The sequence below is a fragment of the Molossus molossus genome, unplaced genomic scaffold, assembly GCF_014108415.1.
Source record: "Molossus molossus isolate mMolMol1 unplaced genomic scaffold, mMolMol1.p scaffold_m16_p_1, whole genome shotgun sequence".
In the NCBI taxonomy this organism is placed as follows: domain Eukaryota; kingdom Metazoa; phylum Chordata; class Mammalia; order Chiroptera; family Molossidae; genus Molossus; species Molossus molossus.
The window spans coordinates 204946881-204968114 of NW_023425344.1; the positions used below are offsets into that span (position 1 = coordinate 204946881).

General features: G+C 36.5%; 1 protein-coding gene across 13 annotated transcripts in view; it reads left to right on the forward strand.

The window, feature by feature from the left end:
- Positions 1-21234, forward strand: part of PIAS1 (protein inhibitor of activated STAT 1) — a 149082-nt gene that overhangs the window by 29523 nt on the left and 98325 nt on the right. For 9 of the 13 annotated variants that reach the window (XM_036245440.1, XM_036245422.1, XM_036245448.1 and 6 more), the window contains exon 2: positions 5798-6242. In XM_036245440.1, coding sequence (XP_036101333.1) covers positions 5798-6242 — 445 coding nt within the window. Of the gene's footprint in view, positions 1-1030; positions 1051-1248; positions 1268-2021; positions 2041-5540; positions 5560-5797; positions 6243-21234 lie in introns of those variants that run through there. The other 4 variants (XM_036245506.1, XM_036245512.1, XM_036245495.1 and 1 more) reach the window with 4 other exon arrangements.

The window sequence follows — 21234 nt, forward strand, 5'->3', positions numbered from 1 at the left end:
ATTCAAATTTTAACATGTTCTTAGTTGGGTTTATTTTTAGTGTACAAGTTATCACCTAGAAGGAACTTTTTGAAGGGATATATCTATATGTTTCATGAGATATGATAGTACATAAATGGGGATGATCAAATTATCCATCAAAAATTGAAGCCGTGGTACACCATTTCAATTGGAATGCTAGGTTTATGCTTTGCTTGAAGGGGAATGGGAACTCCATATTTTGTCATTATGTGGGAGCTAAATGCCACCAGTGTGACAGAATAGACCAGGAGAGGAGAATGATCAGCTATCGGAGTAGGAACTACAGGTCATTTTCAGTCATCTTATATTGAGAAAAAATAAAACAAGATAAATTGAGTGGAACAGGATTATGGAGAAGTATGTAACCAACTTGATTTGCTGCTTTAGTAGAAACTGTCTAACTAGGTTTTCTGGTTGAACTGGACACTGTTGACAAATTGCTAATTTAACAGCTGCTTGTTAACTACTTCAAATGGAGAAGATTAGGAATGGTCCAGAAGTCATTTTCATTGAATGAAGAATCTGACTTTGAAATTGAAAATAATGAATTAAATATGTTTGTTGTACTGTAGTACAGGATTTACTGTGCGCAATGTTAGAATTTATGATGATGTCTTTGCTTTTGTGGATAGAAAGTAAAAATGAGGTATTATGACATTGTTAAATGCCTATTTTGTCTAACTTTAGAATTAATTTTGGTTTACAATTGGTTATAAATTGGTACTAGATAAAGATTCAGAATAATAGAGCCTACTTTATGACTAATCCTTTAAACCACTGCAGTGGGATGTGTGAATGAGAGTAATTATGTTGTTTTACAGGAAGTACCTAATTCTTATTCACAATTTCAATATGACCTTTAATAATGGAAGGTCATAGCTAATGAGACAATAAAACAAACACTTTCTATTTAATTGCAAAAGCACTCTTGTCTACAATACTTGTTAATATTGCTTGAATATTGGCTTGTATTTGTTTTTCGCAGAGTATGTTTTCTGCCTATGTAGTTGGAAAAGTGTTCTCATACATGTGTGTATAAGTATATATTTTTTATTTTATTTTTTAAAACCCTCACCCAAGGATATTTTCCTATTTATTTTCAGATAGAGTGGAGAGGAAGTGGGGGGGGGGGAGGAAGAGAGAGAGAGAGAGAAAGAGAAACATAAACATTGATGTGAGAGGGACACATTGATTGGTTGTCTCCTGCGCGATCCTGACCAGGACCAGGGACTGAACTGCAACTGAGGTACTTGCCTTTGACTGGAATCGAACCCGAGACTCTGGTCCATGGGCTATCACTTTAACTGCTAAGCCAGACCTGTATAAGAATGTGTGTGTGTGTGTGTGTGTGTTGGTAAACTATTATATATCTGAAGAGATTAAGTGAAATGTTTTACTTAATTATAAGCACTTCCCCCTTCTCTCTTCCCATTCACTTACTCTGCCCTGAGAACATTGGAAGCCAACCTTATACTGCCAGAGATGGAGATTAGAGGATTCCTTTGGTTCCCAGGCCAACATTCTAACCGCTGAGCCAAACTGGCCAGGTCTGGAGGATTCCTTTCTGTCAAAAGTGATCAGACAAAGGGAAAATAAAGGAATCCTCAAAATAGCCAGGTTCCTACCTAGTTTTTCTAGAATGAAGTACCCTGGTCTGCTTACACAGATCTTCTGAAAATCATCTTTTTAGTGCCTTACTCTTAGAAGCGTAGAGCCAAGGATTCTCTCATTTGAAGACAATGTCAAGCATGAAAGGCAGAGACCAAAGCAAATAGCAAAAAAAGAACTTAGGTTACAGAGATACTGCAGATCAGAAGAAAACAACAGCAATGTCAAACACCTAATTTATATCCTCAGAGAGAAGATACTACATTCATGGAAAATAAAAAAGATGTAGGGAAAAGAAAAGGAAATTTGCAGTAAACAGTGAAGAGCTTATGGAAATAAAAATTTAATGAAAGAGAAGAAGTTGAGATCTTTCAGAAGATAGAGCTTTTTAGAAGACAAGAAATATAAAATGTAAGGGAAAAAATAGAGTAAAGGAAAATTAGAGAATCAATCTAGGAAGGCCAGTAGTATCTAAATACAGATGGCTCCTGCCCTGGCTCCTTTGGCTCAGGGTCACAGGTTCCATTCCTGGCCAAGGGCCCATACCTTAATTGCAGGTTCAACCCCACCCCTCCCATAGAGGTGGTGTGGGAGGCAACTGATCTGATGTGTCTCTCTCGCATCGATATCTCTCTCTCTCTCTCTCTCTCTCTCTCTTTCTCTCTCTCTCTCCCCTCGTCTCTCTTTCTCCCTCTCCCTCCCGTCCACTCTATCTAAAAAGCAATGGAGTCTGGCCGGTGCGGCTCAGTGGTTGAGCGTCGACCCATGCACCAAGAAGTCTCTGGTTCGATTCCCAGTCAGGACACATGCCTGAGTTGTGGGTCAGATCCTCAGTGGGGGTCTTGCAGGAGGTGGCCAGTCGAGGTTCTCTCTCATTGATGTTTCTATCTTTCTCTCCCTCTTACTTGCTCCCTAAAAAAAAATCAATAAAGGGGGGAAAAAAAAACAACACACTTGCTCTGGTCGGTTTTGTTTAGTGGTTAGAGCGTTGGCTCATGGACCAATGAGTTGCTGGTTCGATTCTGGTCAAGGGCACCTACCTCGGTCACGATTCATCCCCAGCCCTGGTTGGGGTCGTGTGGGAGGCAGCCTCTCAATGTGTTCCTTTTATGTCAATGCTTCTCTCTCTCTCTCTCTTTCTCTCTTCTCTCTCTCTCTCTCCCTCTTCCTCTGTCTCCCTCCCACTCTGTCTGAAAAATGGAAAAAAATGTCCTCGGGTGTGGATTAAAAAAATAGACTTAATAAAAAAGATAAAAAGCAATGGAAAAACAATCTCTGGTGAGGATTAGAAATAATAATAATAATAATAATAATAAATACAAATGGCTCCTGAATTAGGATGGTTTGACTCATGATTTTTTTACTTTACAATGGTGCTAAAGGCATACACATTGATCTTTTCCCAGGCTAGTAGTATTGGTTAAGATACTTTCTCATGATCCTGGGCAACTACAGTGAGCTACAGTTTCCAGTCAGGCCTGCCATCACCAGGGTGTAAACAGTTAGTACTCTTCAGTGTACTGTGTTGTCAGCGTTTTTTGGATATTGTAGTCTGAGCATATTTAAGGTAGGCTGGGCTAAGCTATGATGTTCAGTAGGTTAGGTGTATATTGAATGCAAATATTTTTGACTTAAAATATTTTCAGAGCACAAGCCCAGGTTGTGGGCCAAGTCCCCAGTGGGGGGCATGTGGGAGGTGGCCGATTGCTCGATGTTCTCTCATTGAGGTTTCTGTCTCTCTCTCCCTCTCCCTCCCTCTCTTTTTAAAATCAATACAGAAAAAAATAAAAAAGAAAGTAAAGCCCGACTGGTGTGGCTCAGTGGTTGAGCCATGGACCCATGCAACAAGAGGTCCTATGCAACAAGAGGTTGCCAGTTTGATTCCTGGTTAGGGTACTTGCCCAGTGAGGGGCATGCAGGAGGTGGCCAATTGATGTTCTCTTTCATCGATGTTTCTCTCTCTCCTCTCTTTCTCTAAAACCAGTAAAGAAAAGATTTTTTTTTTATCCTCACCTGAGGACATTTTTCCATTTTTTGTTCAGATAGAGCGGGAGGGAGAGAGAGGAAGAGAGAGAGAGAGAAACATCGATGTGAAAGGGACACATCGAGTGGCTGCCACCTGCACGACCGACCAGGGCTGGGGACAAACTGCAACCAAGGTACATGCCCTTAGCGGGAACCGAACCCGGGTCTCTCGGGACCGCAGGCCGACGCTCTAACTGCTGAGCCAAACCGGCCAGGGCAAGAAAAGATATTTTTTTAAAAAGAAATTAAAATAAAGATTCCCCTCTACCACCTTCCTCTCTTCGTGCATTTGAAGAGTTTCTACTGTTGTCAGGCCCTAGTGTTAGATGCTGAGGGTAACATGGCCTAGTGCCCTAGTGGACCTAGTCTGGTCATGGAATCACTTGTATAAACAGAAAATTATAATACAGCAAGATAAGTGCTAAAATAAAGATAAGAAAAATAGCCAGTAAAAGTAGTGAGGAGAGTCACTTGTTTTGCCAGGCCTAATGGGCAAAAGCTGGAATTTGAGGAAACAAAGCATTTTGTAAGCCAAAGAAGTAGAAGAGCTTACATTTCTTTGATTAACCAGCAATATTGCATATAAAGCTCTTTATACACTCTTTTTCTCACTATTTTGTTTTTTAATTTGATTGTTTTGCAATCTGCAAAGAACTTCTAGAGGAGATTGACTGGGGAGGCTGTCATCTTGAAGTCGTGGGGAATTAAGGAAGGCAGTTTAACTTTTGTGTATTGGTATTTAGTATGAGGTGAGGAGATAAAACAGTTGGGCAAATAGCAAATGGTAAGCTTACATGTGTCTTCCATCCTAATCACCTCCCTGTCAGTGGCAGTAAGTCAGGATTTTGCTGTTAATTAGATGTATAATCTTGAGTAAGCCATTTCTTCTCTATGGATTTCATTTTCCTCTACTTTAAAGTGAGAGGATTGATATAGATGGACATTTTCTGTTTCAGTCTCTCTTAGTTGTGGGGAAAAAGAGAAACAATGACCAAATCAGTTTGGGAACACGGTTAAGCAAAGTTAAATAGATTTCTTTACTATATAGCCTTACATATTATGGCATGTGGATTGAATCCCTGGACTGTTTGCCTGGCCTTGCCAGTGGAGTGCCTCAGTAATGTTTCCAGCGCTGCCCTTTTCCTAATGGTTTAGTGGGAAGAGAATGGACTTTAGAATCATACATAACTAGGTTTGTATCTTGACTGCTACTTAGTGGCTCTGTGGCCTTAGTTAGGTAAGTTATTTAACCTTTCTTAACTAGTTTCTTCATTTGTAAAGCAAGAAGGATAATACTTTTTGGAGTTGGAAGATTTAATGACAGCCCATATGAAAATATCAAATGTATCTGATATATAATGGGTCAAAAAAGATATAGTTTAAGTCCTACAAATTCTAGAATTAGTATAGAATGTAATACTTGATAATATGTTATTTATATCCTGTATACATCTGATGTTTGAAGTGTTTCATGTATACTTATATAATTATATTATATAATACTTACATAATGCTTATATACTTTTTTTTTTTTATCCTCACCTGAGGACATTTTTCCATTTTTTGTTCAGATAGAGCGGGAGGGAGAGAGAGGAAGAGAGAGAGAGAGAGAGAAACATTGACGTGAAAGGGACACATCGGGTGGTTTCCACCCGCACGACCAACCAGGGCAGGGGACAAACTGTAACCGAGGTACATGCCCTTAGCGGGAACCGAACCCGGGTCTCTCTGTACCGCAGGCCAACGCTCCAACTGCTGAGCCAAACTGGCCAGGGCAATATACTTACAAATGTTCTTGAGGGCTCATTATTATCTTTTGCCATTCACGTAGCACTCAGCGTTCTCCAGGAGACGCAGTAAGTGCTTGATAAATACCTCACAGTTTCATCAAAACAGTGGGATGAGGTGAGATGTGCTTAATAATCTTGCATCTTTCATCACCCTGGGTAGAGATTATTGAATTTATGAATATTAATTTTCTTTAGTTACTTATGTTAAATTATTAAACTAAGTTTGAGATGACTAGAATTGACTATTAATGTATTGGCCTTTAAACAAACGATAAAGTGTTATAATAAAGTATTGGTTAATATTTTAAATTATTTTTGGAAACTAATGTTTTACGTTTTGTTTTGTCTCTAAGCAAATGGTTATGAGCCTTAGAGTTTCTGAACTTCAAGTACTATTGGGCTACGCTGGAAGAAACAAGCACGGACGCAAACACGAACTTCTCACAAAAGCCCTGCATTTGCTAAAGGCTGGTTGCAGTCCTGCTGTACAAATGAAAATTAAAGAACTCTATAGGCGGAGGTTCCCCCAGAAAATCATGACGCCTGCGGACTTATCCATCCCCAGCGTACATTCAGGTCCTATGCCCGCAACTTTGTCTCCATCTACCATTCCACAGCTCACTTATGATGGTCACCCTGCATCATCACCGTTACTCCCTGTTTCTCTTCTGGGACCTAAACATGAACTGGAACTTCCACACCTTACATCAGCTCTTCACCCAGTCCATCCGGATATAAAACTTCAAAAATTACCATTTTATGATTTACTGGATGAACTGATAAAACCCACCAGTCTAGGTAAGCTTATTCTATAATGATTATTTGGTTACTTTTGGGGGATACATTTTTATTTTAGAATTTTAATTAGACCCAGTTTATTATTCATAATAAATTTACATTTGGTAATAGCATCCAGATGACAGTAATTTCAATTTAGACAGAATCAAATGTATAAAAGCTATCTTTTAGACAAAAGAAGTATAATCAAATTTCTAGTGATGGTTGCTGACATAGTAAATAGTCAAATGTTTTCAAGAATATAAATTTGTAAAGTATATTTTAGGTTATTAATTAATATTTTATTATCACCCTTACAAATTAAAAAATTAAAACCCAGTAATTATTACCAGCCTTTAAATTCAGTTCTTAATTTTCAAGGGTTGATGACATCTAAAATAAATGACTAACTAGTTTTGATTATTTAAATGAGTTCAATGGTTTTAATTATTATAAAAGATTTGAGCTTTGATGTGTAGTATTGCAATTTCAGCTGACTTTTTAAAGTGGATATATGTGCTTTGCAGGTGCACATATGATCATGGTTATGTAATATGAATACTTGAAATTTCACTTACTGTGTTTTCTCATAATTTGATTAATGTCTAGTATATTAATAGAATTTAATTTATTAATTTGTAATTTAAGTTGCTATAATGCAACCTTACCTTATTTAATGAAGAATAAAACTGACCCTATTGTGATCTCTGATGGCTTTGATGTAATTTATTTAAACTATCAGACTTCCAGATGATTATTTGTTGATATAAATCAGTGGTTGGTAAACTATGGCCAACAAGGCAGATATTCTGCAGCCTGTTGTTTTGTGGATCTGAGCTAAGAATTTATATATATATATATATTTTCATTCCTGAAGAGTTGTTGGGAAAAAAAGAATATGCAACAGAGGTATGTCTGCAAAACCTAAAATATTTACTTCTGGCCTTTATAGGAAAAGTTTGCTAACCCCTGTTGCAAATAATTAAATATTTCAGTTTGGGGGATTGTTTAGTGTTGAATTTTGATAACATTTACTGAAATTCTTTTAACTGGAAAATGTTTATTTTAAATTATATTTTGTAGAATTTACTTGAGTAAATCAAGATCATAGTCATTTTCAAACATGAGTTTTATATTACATTATTTTATTTTTAAAATAGCCATAACAAGAAAACTTAACATTTGTTGAGAACCTACTGTATGCTTATGAAGCTTACACATACTCATCATAAAAAATGAAAGTGCCAAAATTCTTTCCTTGTTAGCAGTTTAGTTTATATGCATATATAAATAAATTATGTTTCTTGTTTTTTAAGATGGAATCATATTATACATGATATTCTGTGATGTGTCTTTCCCCCCATAATACATTATAGGCATCTGTTCTTATCTGTCGTGTGTGTGTGTGTGTGTGTGTGTGTGTGTGTGTATGTATTTAATTGAAGGCCATATATATCCACACACACATCTATATATATTCCAGCTCATATCTTATTAAAGACTGTATACTATTCTATGATTTAAAGAAGTCTTTTACTAAAACACAAATATTTCCAGTGTTTTGATGCCAAAAACATGCTGTAGTGAACATCATCTGAAATTTTAAAGGAAAAAAATGTTGGTGGCTTTTATTTTATTTGATTCCCAGCTCTCAAATTTTCTTCCTAGTTTTAATTAATGTATCTTGCTGTTTTCATTTTCATACAAGTACCAGTATGAATAGATTTTGTTTACATATGTATCTAAGTTTTGATACAGAGAGGAAATGCAGAGTGGGCACAAGTTACTGTTATGTTGGATAATATTTTTAATTAAACTTAAAATTTTAAATTATTTTTATTTTATTGATATATACTTTGAATATATGTTTATTTCTGATAGTCTTTTCATGCCTTTGTAGCTTAACTTAATATATCATAATTTATATCATATCTTATTGCATTAATACTTCAAGATACATCTAGCTTTATGAACATTTTTGCATTTATCTTCAGATAGAACGGAGGCAGGAAGAGAGAGAGAGAAGCATAGATGTGAGAGAGACACATCAAGTGGTTGCCAGCCATATGACCCCAACCAGGGGCCGGGGACAAACTGCAACCGAGGTACGTGCCCTTGGCGGGAACTGAACCCAGGCTTCTCTGGTCTGTGGGCCAGTGCTCTAACTGCTGAGCCAGATTGGCCAGGGCTAGCTTTATGAACTTTTTAAAGTATAATAGTAACGGGTAAACATCCAATTTTCCCCTAAAATGATATTAGAAGCAGATAGTTCATAAAAAAATGATAATGATCACTGGAGTCCAGAATGTTACAGGTAAATTTAATTTTTCTTTCTTTTTTTTTTTTTTACCCTTCCATTTTGGCATTAAGCACTTGACTTAAACAGATTTTGAGATGCTTTGATGTAAGCTGAGTGTTTTTGTGCATGGTTCATATTTCTAAAAACAATCAAACAGCCTTTTCATTATTCCCTCATTTTATTAGATAATTCTTATCCATTCTTATAATCATTTTATTATTGTTTCTTTAATTTGAAAGTAATTTTAAGGTCTTTTCTAACCAGAAAGTAATATGTGGAAATTTATTGATTTGGTAAATATTTGGGATAAGGGAGTGTTCAGTGAATCTGAAAAAGATTTATTGAAACAAGTTTCTGAGTAATCTGCATATATATTTTAATGCCCTTTCTGGTTTATAAAAAAAAAAAAAATGGATAAAGCCTGGCCGGTGTGACTCAGTGGATTGAATGTTGTCCCAAGGACCCAGAGGTCACCAGTTTGATTCCCGGTCAGGGCACATGCCTAGGTTGCAAGGCTCCATCCCCAGTTGGGGGGGGTGGGTACTGGCAACAGCCAATTGATGTTTCTCTTTCATTGATGTTTCTATCTCTCTCTCCCTTCCTCTCTCTCTCAAAAATGTTTTTAAATATTTAAAGAATAGGACAAAAATCTATAAGATTCTTTAAGGCTATTTCTGTACTTCATTAATTGAAGTGACTACTTCATCATAGAATTCAGTTTTCTAAAGGATTACTTTTGCCAGCAGATTATTTGTTTTGAATTTAGCAAAAACGATATTTTCTAAGAAAAAAAATTATGACTTCAGTAATCTTTTTGTTTCTAAAACATACATTTAATAATCATTACAAGCTCTTAAGAGCGAGCTAGTTCATCATGATTACACTTGAGTTTGGAATGTGACAGGTAACTTTAATTTTTCATGTTTCCCCTTTATTTTGGCATTAAGCACTAGATTTTAAAAGATTTTGAGCTCTGGCTGGTTTGGCTCAGCAGTTGGAGTGTCGGCCTGTGGACCAGAGAGTCCCAGGTTCCATTCCCACTAGGGGCACATACCAAAAGAAAAAGAAAAAAAAAGATTTTGAGATGTTCTGATGTAAGCTGGATGTCTTTATAAATGGTTCATGTTTCTAAAAATCAAAATAATTTTGTTATCTCCCATTTTATTAGATAACTCTTATAATTATTTTATTATTTCTTTATTTTAAAGTACTTTTAAGGTCTTTTTTCATTTTGGAACCCCATATGAAAGATAATTCTTTTCACTGTCTGTAGTTACTTAGAAGAAATTGGGAGATAAAGTAAAGGTGGTTGTAAAGTAAAATGCTTGATTTTTTTGTGCATTTTTGCCTAACAGTATTAAAATTTGTTTGTTTGCCCTGGCCGGTTTGGCTCAGCGGTTAGAGCGTGGGCCTGCGGTCCAGAGAGACCCGGGTTCGGTTCCTGCTAAGGGCGCGTACCTCTGTTGCAGTTTGTCCCCAACCCTGGTTGCTCGTGTGGGTGGCAGCCACTCGATGTGTCCCTTTCATGTCGATGTCTCTCTCTCTCTCTCTCTTTCTCTCTCTCTCTCTCTCTCCCTCCCACTCTATCTGAACAAAAAATGGAAAAATGTCCTCGGGTGAGGATAAAAAAATAATAAATAGTATCTGTCTGTTCTCTGAGGCCCATTTCAAATGGTTTTTTTAAAAAAAATCCTCACTCGAGGATATTTTTCTGTTTATCTTCAGAGAGAGTAGAGGGAGAGAAAGTGGGGGGGAGAGAGAAACATCGATGTGAGAGGGACATATCAACTGGTTGCCTTCTGCAGTGCCCAACCAAGGCCAGGGATGAACCACAATCGAGGTATGTGCCCTTGGCTGGAATTGAACCCGCGACTCATTGGTCTGCGGGCCAATGCCCTACCTCTGAGCCAAACTGGCCAGGCCTCAAATGCTTTTTAAAACCTTTTTCAATAATCTTCTTAAGATTCCCACTTAATCTGTCTGTTTCTCTTCCATCCAGAATTGATTTCACTTTCCTGCATGCTCTTATAATATTTTGTTGTTAGTTTTTCAGAACGGTAAGAACTCTGCTGTATTCATCTATATATTCCCATAATAGCTAACTACGAACCTGTTACATGGTAGTTCAGTAAATTTTTATTAGTTGTTCAGTAAACATTTATTATCTCTTCGATTCATTTAATTCAGTGAATTTTAACTATTTAATCATCCAAATACAACGGAGGCATACCACATATCATAAACAGTAGCTTATGACAGAGATGGAAAATAGAGTAGGGAGAAAAGATGTATTCTTTTATTTATTTTTCCCACCTCTACTCTGATCTCTGTGGTTAATTGATGACTTGGATATTTTATAGACTCTTATTTTTAAAAATAAAAATGATATCCCTAATTACAAAGATATCATATGTGTAATGTAGAATCCATAGACACTACTTACTTTAGAGATAAATTTTAAAAAATCCAACTGTGTTCCTCTGGTCAGTCATCATTTTGTGTGTGTGTTTATTTCTGTTTTTGTTTTAATGAAGAAGAGAATCTCAGATACTGATTTAACCCAGCAGGATCTTAGCCACATATATTATTGATTCATATAAATAATGGAGCGCAGAAAAATTTTAATTTTCATAGTATATTGAGCATCATGTGCTAAAGTCTATTTTGAAATATCATTTGCATAGTGTGCTATCTTTGGTGTTGATGAGCTATGGAACTTATACAATTATGAAAGTCAAATGGACAGATAATTTTGGATTAAAATATGTTGTTAATGTTCATTTAGAGGCAAGATATTTTCCCCTCAGTCCTTTAATATTATTTAGAATAATACAATTATTTAGAATATTATTATTTATAGTCATTAAGTTGGCTTGTGTTAGAGCATAATAGTAAAAATAAAATATTTTCATAGTGACTGAAAGAATAATAATTCTTTAGGATACAGTATTTGGTTTGCTTCAGAATTGAATAACCAAATTCATTAATACCCAGTTTTCTATTTGTTACACACTTAGTTATTTCTATTTTCCTTGACTCAGGTAAATTTTCAAAAAGAAAATACATTTTTTAACACAGTTATTTTAAATATTTAAATTATTGCAAATATATATATATATATTTTTATCCTCACCCGAGGATATTTTTCCATTTTTTTGTACAGATAGAGTGGGAGGGAGAGAGAGGAAGGGGGAGAGAGAGAGAAACATCGACGTGAAGGGACACATCGAGTGGCTGCCACCCGCACGACCAACCAGGGCCAGGGACAAACTGCAACCGAAGTACGTGCCCTTAGCGGGAACCGAACCCGGGTCTCTCCGGACCGCAGACCGACGCTCTAACCGCTGAGCCAAACTGGCCAGGGCGCAAATATTTAATAATTACTTTAAAGGCTAACATGTAGAAGACAGACAGCTTTGTATTTATTTGGGGTAGTCATGTGAAAGTTTGGTGAGTCATCCCAAGGTTTGCTTTATGTAAAACTGAAATCAAATTATATCATCACAAGACATGTCTTCCTTTTCATTTTTTAAAGATCTTAGGCAGTGTATCTGAATAAATCCACATCATGTATCCATAGATTAGAGATTTCTTATAGATTGGTATGAGGAAAAATAATTGTTGACATTGAATATTATTTCTAATGTTCTAAATTGTGTTCCTCTAGTTGATTACTGGAGGATACAATATTCCCTCTTATTGAAACCAGTAGTTAAGTGATAAGAGTGATGAATGATAAAATAGATACGTAATAATTTAAACATCTTACTTTACTGTAGAACATATTAATGTATGTTCCCTGGCCAGTCTTACGTTGTAGGTAGGTCAAAGACTTTCCTTTGAGACCACTGTTTTCCCAATTTTAGATTCCTTAAAGCAGAGAGAGAATTTAAAGATTTGTTAAACAGTTTGAGTCCAGAATATGTTACAAACTGGGAGAATAATCTTTTATAGTTGTGTCACTTACCTAATTCTACTACATTTATTGAAAGCAACTTGCTTTTATTGGGTCTTTGCAGAGCATTCAACATTTTTTTTATTTTTATTTTTTGAAGTTTTATTTCATTGGTTTTGTAATCTTTAAGTCTTGTTATTACAAGTACAACTGACATAAACAGGTTTGAGAATAAACACCTCTGGTTCCTGGTAAGCATCAGTTAATCCAGTTCCAAGGTCAGCTAAGAGGGCTTCTACTGATTTTCTTTTGTATCATTCTTATTTAACTCTCCAAAGACAATGAAATTTGGTTTTATTTGTATTCTTGCCTGAGAATAATTTAAGTGGTTTCTTCTCTGGAGGAACAACATGGATCATAATTTTTATGGTGGAGTTTTAAAAAAAAAAATGTTTTATTGATTTTTTTTTTAGAGAGCGAGGAAGGGAGAGAGAGAGAGAAACTGATGTGAGAAACATCGACTGGCTACTTCCTGCATGCCCCCCACTGGAGATTGTGCCTGAAACTGAAGCATATGCCCTGACTGGGAATCTAACTGGGACCTGTCAGTCCATGGGATGATGCTCAGTCCACTGAACCACAGTGGCTGGGCTTGTTGTTTTTTTTTAAATCCTCACCCAAGGACATTTTTGCATTTATCTTCAGATAGAAAAGGGAGGGAGAGAGACAGAGAAACATTGACAGAGAGAGAAGCATCGAGGGTTGCCACCCACATGACCCCAACCAGGGCCAGGGACATACTGCAATTGAGGTATGTGCCCTTAGCGGGAACCGAACCCACGCCTCTTTGGTCCACAGGCCGACGCTCCAAACACTGAGCCAAACTGGCCAGGACTATAGTGTTTCTTTTAGAACTTATTACAGTTTAATCCTTTTCTCATTGATACAGTGACAGTAAATAACAAGGATGAAATGAAACAATTCACATACATCTTTTCTTATTTATTTTTACTAAAAATAGTCATAAAAAATTGGAAATTATCTGTGAAAATGATCTCCTCTTCTTGTTCCTCCTAATTCTAAAAGTGTCCTAATATTTTTTGGAAAGTATTTGGATGCTACAGACTTAAGAACCTGAAACACTGGGACATATCATAATTGATCACATGGATACCATTCTTCAATTTGTGATTAATCAGCTCACTTATTTGTTTTATCTTTCTCCTTTTTAGATCTTGGAAAGTGACATCTATTTAAGTTTGTTGTTTGTCAAACCATCTTTTCCATAAAACACCACAAATATCTATTGTCTGGCTATATATGGTATTTGGATTCCTGAGCTCTGTTACAAGTCGTTCGAATTTGATGTGGGACAATATAGGGATACTTCCTAGAGAAGAACAACCCACAGCCTAGGTGTACTGGGTTTATAGTTTCAGTATTTTATTTTATTTTATTTTTTGCATTTATCTTGAGACAGAGCAGGAGGGAGAGAGGGAGGAAGAAAGAGAAACATTGATGCAAGAGAGGCACATCAACCACTTGCCACCCCAACTGGGGCCAGGGACAAACCACAACTGAGGCATGCACCCCCAGCAGGAATCGAACCCGGGCCTCTGGTCCACAGGCTGACACTCCAGCCACTGAACCAAATCGGCCAGGGTTAGTTTCAGTATTTTAGAAAGCTAGGTTGATTGCTTTCCTTTTTAAAGTAGAATATTTCTATATAGAAAATTAAAATTATTTTAGGCTTGGGAAGATGTATGAATAATTTAGAGAAAACATTTGAATTAAAAAATATATGTATAAAACTTGGGTTTTGCCTTAGGAAAAAAGGCACGGATGTTTCAGTACTTCTAAATAGCTAAAATGATCCGTCTTGTTTTGGGCAGTGTGGAGAAGGTGTCTGCTACATCTTAATAATATTGGTTACCAGTGTTTTCTGCCAAGGGCTCCTTTAGCATTGGATTATATTTCAGTTTCCTTCTCCTCTCATTTTTTATAATTGAATTTACCTTCCTCCACATGCCTAATAGCCAATGCATGGAGATCAGATAATGCAAAATCAAGGATCCAGACTCAAATAAGTACTGGAAAGGGCATTCAAAGGTTTTATGCATTCTATTCTGCTTTTAGAAAATCTGACTTCTAACAATTCAACACAAGCTGTGATCTTCTGTACTTGAATTTTGGGAAGTCAAAAGCCATCATTTTTTTTTTGGTGGATTTCTTCCCTAGAACCCCTTTCTTTAATTTGGCAATAGATCTCTGACTTTCAAAACAAAAATCTAAGCTATACCTTCTAAATCTACATACCTTTGTAGATAATAGTCTCTTTATCTGGTGAATTTAATAATTTAATTGCTGTTTATATGTAGTGACCCAGAGCCCAAAGGAATCTAGTGTGTTTTTAATAAATGGAGTCTGTATTTTTTTTTTTCTTGATTGATTTTTTTTTTTTCTTTTAGAGAGAGAGGAAGGGACAGGGAGATAGGATAGAAACATCGATGAGAGAGAACATCGATTGGCTGCCTCCTGCATGCCCACACTGGGGATTGGGCCCACAACCTGGGCATGTGCCAATGAATCAAACCTGAGACCTCTTTCTTGGTGCATGGGTTGATGCTCAACCACTGTACCACACCAGCTGGGCGGGAGTCTGTATTCTTGAGTGTTATCTTGGGAATTAAGAATGATAGTCTTTTTGGTTGGAAGGGAATCTTGACAATCAGAATCAGTCAAGAACCCCTCTGTGTAATTGTAAATATGAAATTAAAGAATTTTAATTGTGAGATTAATGAACCAGCCATTTAGATTCTGAAGCAAGTAAGTACAGTTTAACAAAGAAATTTAACATAGAAGATTTTACTGGATGGAATTTTTTTAAAAAATATGTTTTTCCTTTATTGATTTAGAGAGAGAGGAAAAACATCGATGAAAGAGAACATCGATTGGCCGCCTCCTGCATGCCCCCCATTGGGCATGTGCCCTGACTGGGAATTGAATCGGTGACTTCGCGGTGCATGGGTAAATGCTCAACCCCTAAGCCACACAGGTTGGGCTATGCACTAGGTTTTTTTAAGCCCAACTATAAAAGTAAAATTGGATATCGAAGAAGGCTGATAGAAAAAATTGGATTCATTTGAAATACGGTGTTGGAGGAGAGCTCTGCAGATAAACTTAGACCATCAGAAAAGACTAACAAGTGAGTCCTATAGCAAATTAAGCCTGTAACATTGCTGGAGTCAAAAATGACAAAGTTGAAGCTCTCATACTTTGGGAACATCATAAGGCAGTGTTTTTTTCCTTTATTATTATTATTTTTTTATTGTTAAAAGTATTACAGATGTCTCCCTATTTCCCCATTGACCCCTTCCTTCTCCCTCCCACCCTCCTTCTGCCTTCCCCAGCCTAGTGTCACCCCAGCCTAGTGTCCGTGTAGGTTGGTTGTATATATATGCATATAAGTTCTTTGGTTTATCCCCCCCATCCCTCTGAGGTTTCTCAGTCTGTTCCCGACTTCCAATATTCTGGATCTCTTGGTCAACAGCTTATTTTGTTCATTATGTTCCCCAAATAAGTGAGATCATGTGGTACTTGTTTTTCTCTGACTGGCTTATGGCTTAGCATAATACTCTCCAGGTCCCTCCATGTTGTCTCAAAGGGTAAGAGATCTTTCTTTCTTACAGCTACATAGTATTCCATTGTGTAAATGTACCACAGCTTTTTTTTTTTTTAATCCTCACTGATAATATTTTCACATTAATCTTCAGATAGAGCTGGAGGAAGAGAGAGAGAGATAGAGAAACATCAATGTGAGAGAGACATATCAACTGACTGCCACCCTTACAACCCCAACTGGGGCCAGGGACGAACCACATTGAGGTATGTGTCCTTGGCTGAAATTGAACCTGGGACTCTTTGGTCCATAGGCAATGCTCTTACCGCTGAGCCATACTTGCCAGGGCTACCATAGCTATTTTTATCCACTCACCACCTACTTATGGGCACTTGAGCTGTTTCCAGATCTTAGCTATTGTGATTAATGCTGCTATGAACATAGGGGCGTATATATTCTTCCTGAGTGGTATTTCAGGCTTCTTAGGATATATTCCAAGAAGTGAGATCACTGATCAAATGGCAGTTCCATTTTTAATTTTTTGAGGAAAAACCATATTGATTTCTATAGTGGCTGCACCAGTCTGCATTCCTACCAGCAGTGTGCTAGCATACCCTTTTCTCCACATTCTCACCAGCACTTGTTTGAGGATTTGTTGATGACCACCATTCTGGCAGGTGTGAGGTGATATCTTATAGTCATTTTAGTTTGCATCTCTTTGATGATTAGAGATGTTGAGCATTTTTTCATATGTCTCTTGGCCATTTGTATGTCCTCTTTGGAGAAGTGTCTATTCAGGTCCTCTATCCAGTTTTTTAAATTGGATTGTCTTCCTTTTGTTGAGTTGTATGAGTACTCTAAATATTTTGGATATTAACCCTTTATCCGATGTATCATTGTCAAGTATGTTCTCCCAGAGAGTGGGTTCCCTTTTATTTTGATGCTTGTTTCTTTTGCTGTGCAGAAGCTTTTTGGTTTGATGTAGTCCATTTATTAATTTTTTCTTTGTTTCTCTTGCCTTGGGTGATGTATCAGTGAAAATTACGCTTCATATGATGTCTGAGATTTTTCTGCCTACATTATCTAATAGGATTTTTATGGTTCCATGGGTTACATTTAAGTCTTTTATCCGTTTTGAGTTTATTCTTGTGTATGGTATAAGTTGGTGGTCTAGTTTCATTTTTTTGCATGTAGCTGTCCAATTTTCCTAGCACCATTTATTGAAAAGACTGTCTTTTCTCTGTTGTATGCTCTTGCCTCCTTTGTCAAATATTAATTGTGCATACTGTCTTGGATTGATATCTGGGTTCTCTATTCTGTTCCATTGATCTACATGTCTGTTCTTGTGCCAGTACCAGGCTTTTTTGGTTATGATGGCTTTGTAGTATAACTTGATATCCAGTATTGTGATCCCTCCACTTTGTTCTTCTTTTTCAAAATTGCTGTGGCTGTTTGGGATCTTTAATGGTTCCATATAAACTTTTGGAGTATTTGTTCTAGATATGTGAAATATGCCATTAGTACTTTCATAGGGATTGCATTGAATCTGTGGATTGCTTTGGGTAGTATGGACATTTTAATGATGTTGATTTTTCTGATCCATAAACCGTATATGTTTCCACTTTTTATATCTTCCTCTGTTTCTTTTTTCAATATCCTGTAGTTTTCTGAGAATAGGTCTTTTTACTTCCTTGGTTAAATTTATTCCTAGGTATTTTATTTTTGGTTGTTGCAATAGTAAATGGGATTTGTTTTTTTGGGGGGGGTTCCCTTTCCTAGTATTCATTATTGGTTTATAAGAATGCCATCAATTTCTGGATGTTAATTTTGTATTCTGCTACTTTGCCAAATTCGCTCCCCCACCCCCAAATTTTTACTAATTTATTTTTATTACAGATGCCCCCCCCCCAATTCACTTATTAAATCTAGTAGATTTTTTTTTTTTTTTTAATCCTCACCCGAGGATATTTTTCCATTTTTTGTACAGATAGAGTGGGAGGGAGAGATAGGAAGGGAGAGAGAGAGAGAGAAACATCGACGCGAAGCGACACATCGAGTGGCTGCCACCCGCACGACCAACCAGGGCCAGGGACAAACTGCAACCGAAGTACGTGCCCTTAGCGGGAACCGAACCCGGGTCTCTCCGGACCGCAGGCTGACGCTCTAACCGCTGAGCCAAACTGGCCAGGGCCATCTAGTAGATTTTTGAGGGAATCTTTAGGGTTATTGATGTACAATATCATGTTGTGAGTGAATAATGACAGTTTTACTTCCTCCTTTCTGATTTGGATCCCTTTATTTTTTCTTCTTTTCTAATTGCTGTGGCTAAGACTTCCAGTACTGTGTTAACTAAGAGTGGTGAAAGTGGGCATCCCTGTCTTGTTCCTGTTCTTAAGGGAAATGCTTTTAGTTTTTGCCCATTGAATATGATGTTGGCTAAGGCAGTATTTTTTTGGAAAAGATAGTAATGCTGGGGAAAACAGACCTGGAAAAGAGAAAGACCAAGTATGTATTATGTTAAAATTATAGACCTTTTGTAACCCAATACCTAAATATTTTAAAGAAAAACTTTTTTTTCCAGATTAGTCTGTATTTCAGGTTTTTGCCAAGATTTGTTCTGTTGAAATTACATGTGTATATATAGTTAATCTCAAAATCTTCCTAATGATTTTCTAATATTTTGGGGGAGCAAATCTTTTTTGCCTTCAAGAAAATAATTTACAATATTTTCTAAGATATAGAGAGATCTTAAAAATAATATGAAGATTATAAGTCTTAAAAATAGGGAAGGAGGCAAGAACATACAGTGGGGGTAACATCAATCTATTCAATAAATGGTGTTGGGAAAATTGGACAGAATCATGCAGAAAAAAAAAAGAAACCAGGCCACCTTTTTTCACCAAAATGGATTAAAGACTTAAATATAAGACTTGAAATCATAAAACTCCTAGAGAAAAAACATTGGCAGTAAAATCTCTGACATTTCTCTTAGCAGTATTTTTTTCTGAGATATCTCCTTGGGCAGAGGAAACAAGAAAAAATAAACAAACGGGACTACATCAAACTAAAAAGTTTTTGCACAACAATGAATATTATAAACAAAATGAAGAGACAACGTACTGAACGGGAGTTATTTACCAATGATATATCTGATAAGGGATTAATATCCAAAATATATAAGGAACTTATACAAGTCAAAACCAAAAAACAATCCCTATTAAAAAATGAGCAGAGCACCTGAATAGACACTTCTCCAAAGAGGACATGCAGATGGCCAATAGACATATAAAAAGATGCTCAACATCAGAAAAATGCAAATTAAAACCACAATGAGATATCACCTCATGTGTCAGAATGGCTATCATTAATGAATCAAGAAACAAGTGTTGGCGAAGATGTACAGAAAAGGGAACCCTTGTACGCTGTTGGTGGGAATGCAGATTGGTGCAGCCACTACAGAAAACAGTGTAGTGGTTTCTCAAAAAATTAAAAATGTAGCTGTCTTATGATCCAGCCATTTCACTTTTGTATATATATCTGAAGAAACCCAAAACACCAGTTCAGAAGAATATCTGTACCCTGTGTTCATTGCAGTGTTATTTACAATAGCCATGCTATGGAAACAACCCAGGTGCCCATGAATAGATGAGTGGGAAAAAAGTTTTATATGTATAATGGAATATTACTCAGCCACAAAAAGAATGAAATCTTACCATTTGCAACAGCGTGGATGGACCTAGAGGGTACTAAGTGAAATAAGTCAGAGAAAGACAAATACCATATGATTTTACTTACATGTGGAAGCTAAAGAGCAAGATAAACGAACAAACAAAATAGAAAAAGACTCATAGATAAAGAAAACAGACTGATGGTTGCCAGAGGGGAGTGGGATTGACAGGCTGAGTAAAAAAGGTGAAGAGAATAAGACGTACAAATTAGTAGTCACAATAGTTCTGAGGATTTAAAGTACTGCATAGGGAATATAGTCAGCACTATTGTAATCACTATATACAGTGCCAGGTGGGTACTTGAAATACTGGCAGGTAGGACACTTTTGTAAAGTATATGATTTTATACAATCACTATGTTGTACACCCAAAACTAACATAAAATAATACTTAATGTAAACTGTAATTAAGAAATAAAATTTAAAAATTAGGGAAAATGAAGTAAAATTATAGAGTTCGAAAATTACCTGAATAAAAGAGATAAAATGGAGTTAGAGAGGATGCATCATTCATTTTATTGATGATTTTCTTCCTTAGTTTGTTCCTTTTTTGCTGATTTTTATCCTTTCCATATGGATCAAGCCACTGTAAAACATTCCAAAAGAATAAAGATCTTAATAAAGCATGGTTTCATTTTTTATATAATCATGGTCATGGAAGTAGAATGTTCTCTGTCCCCTTTTCCTAACAGATTTGTGGCTTTTAAATATTATATATATAACATTTTTATTTTTAAAAAGTTTATTCATTCAACAAATACATATTAAGTGCATTTTTGTGTGCCAAGCACCATTCTAGTTGATGGGAAAGAATAAGACATTCAAGGAGTTCATTATCTAAGGGAGGAATCAAACATACATTAGGTCATTTTAGAAAACACAGGGCAAAGTAAGCTAAAAGGCATAATCTAGGGTACAATTAAAAGGATTATATTTACCAGGGAGCATGGATTTAGCATTTTTGTTATGTGGAATAGTCAAATCAGAATTATTGAGGGTGCTTATTAAAAATAGAGCGTTTCTGCCCTGGCCAGTTTGGCTCAGTGGTTGGTAAGTTGGCCTGCGGACCAGAGAGTTCCAGGTTCAGTTCCTGCTAGGGGCACGTACCAAAAAAAAAAAAAAAGAGAACATTTCTGCCCTGGCCGGTTTGGCTCAGTGTTTAGAGCATTGGCCTGCGGACCAGAGAGCCCCAGGTTCAGTTCCTGCTGAGGGCATGTACCTCTGTTGCAGTTTGTTCCCAGCCCTCGTTGGAGTCATGTGGGCGGCAGCCAGTCGATGTGTCTCTTTCATATCCATATTTCTCTCTTACCCCCTCTCTCCCTCCCACTCTATCTGAAGATAAATGCAAAAATGTCCTCAGGTGACGATAAAAAAAAAAAAATAGAGCATTTCCCACACACCAGATCTTCTGAGTTATATTTATCATCATAGGATATTATACATACCTTCCCAGGTAGATCACTTTATTTCTTT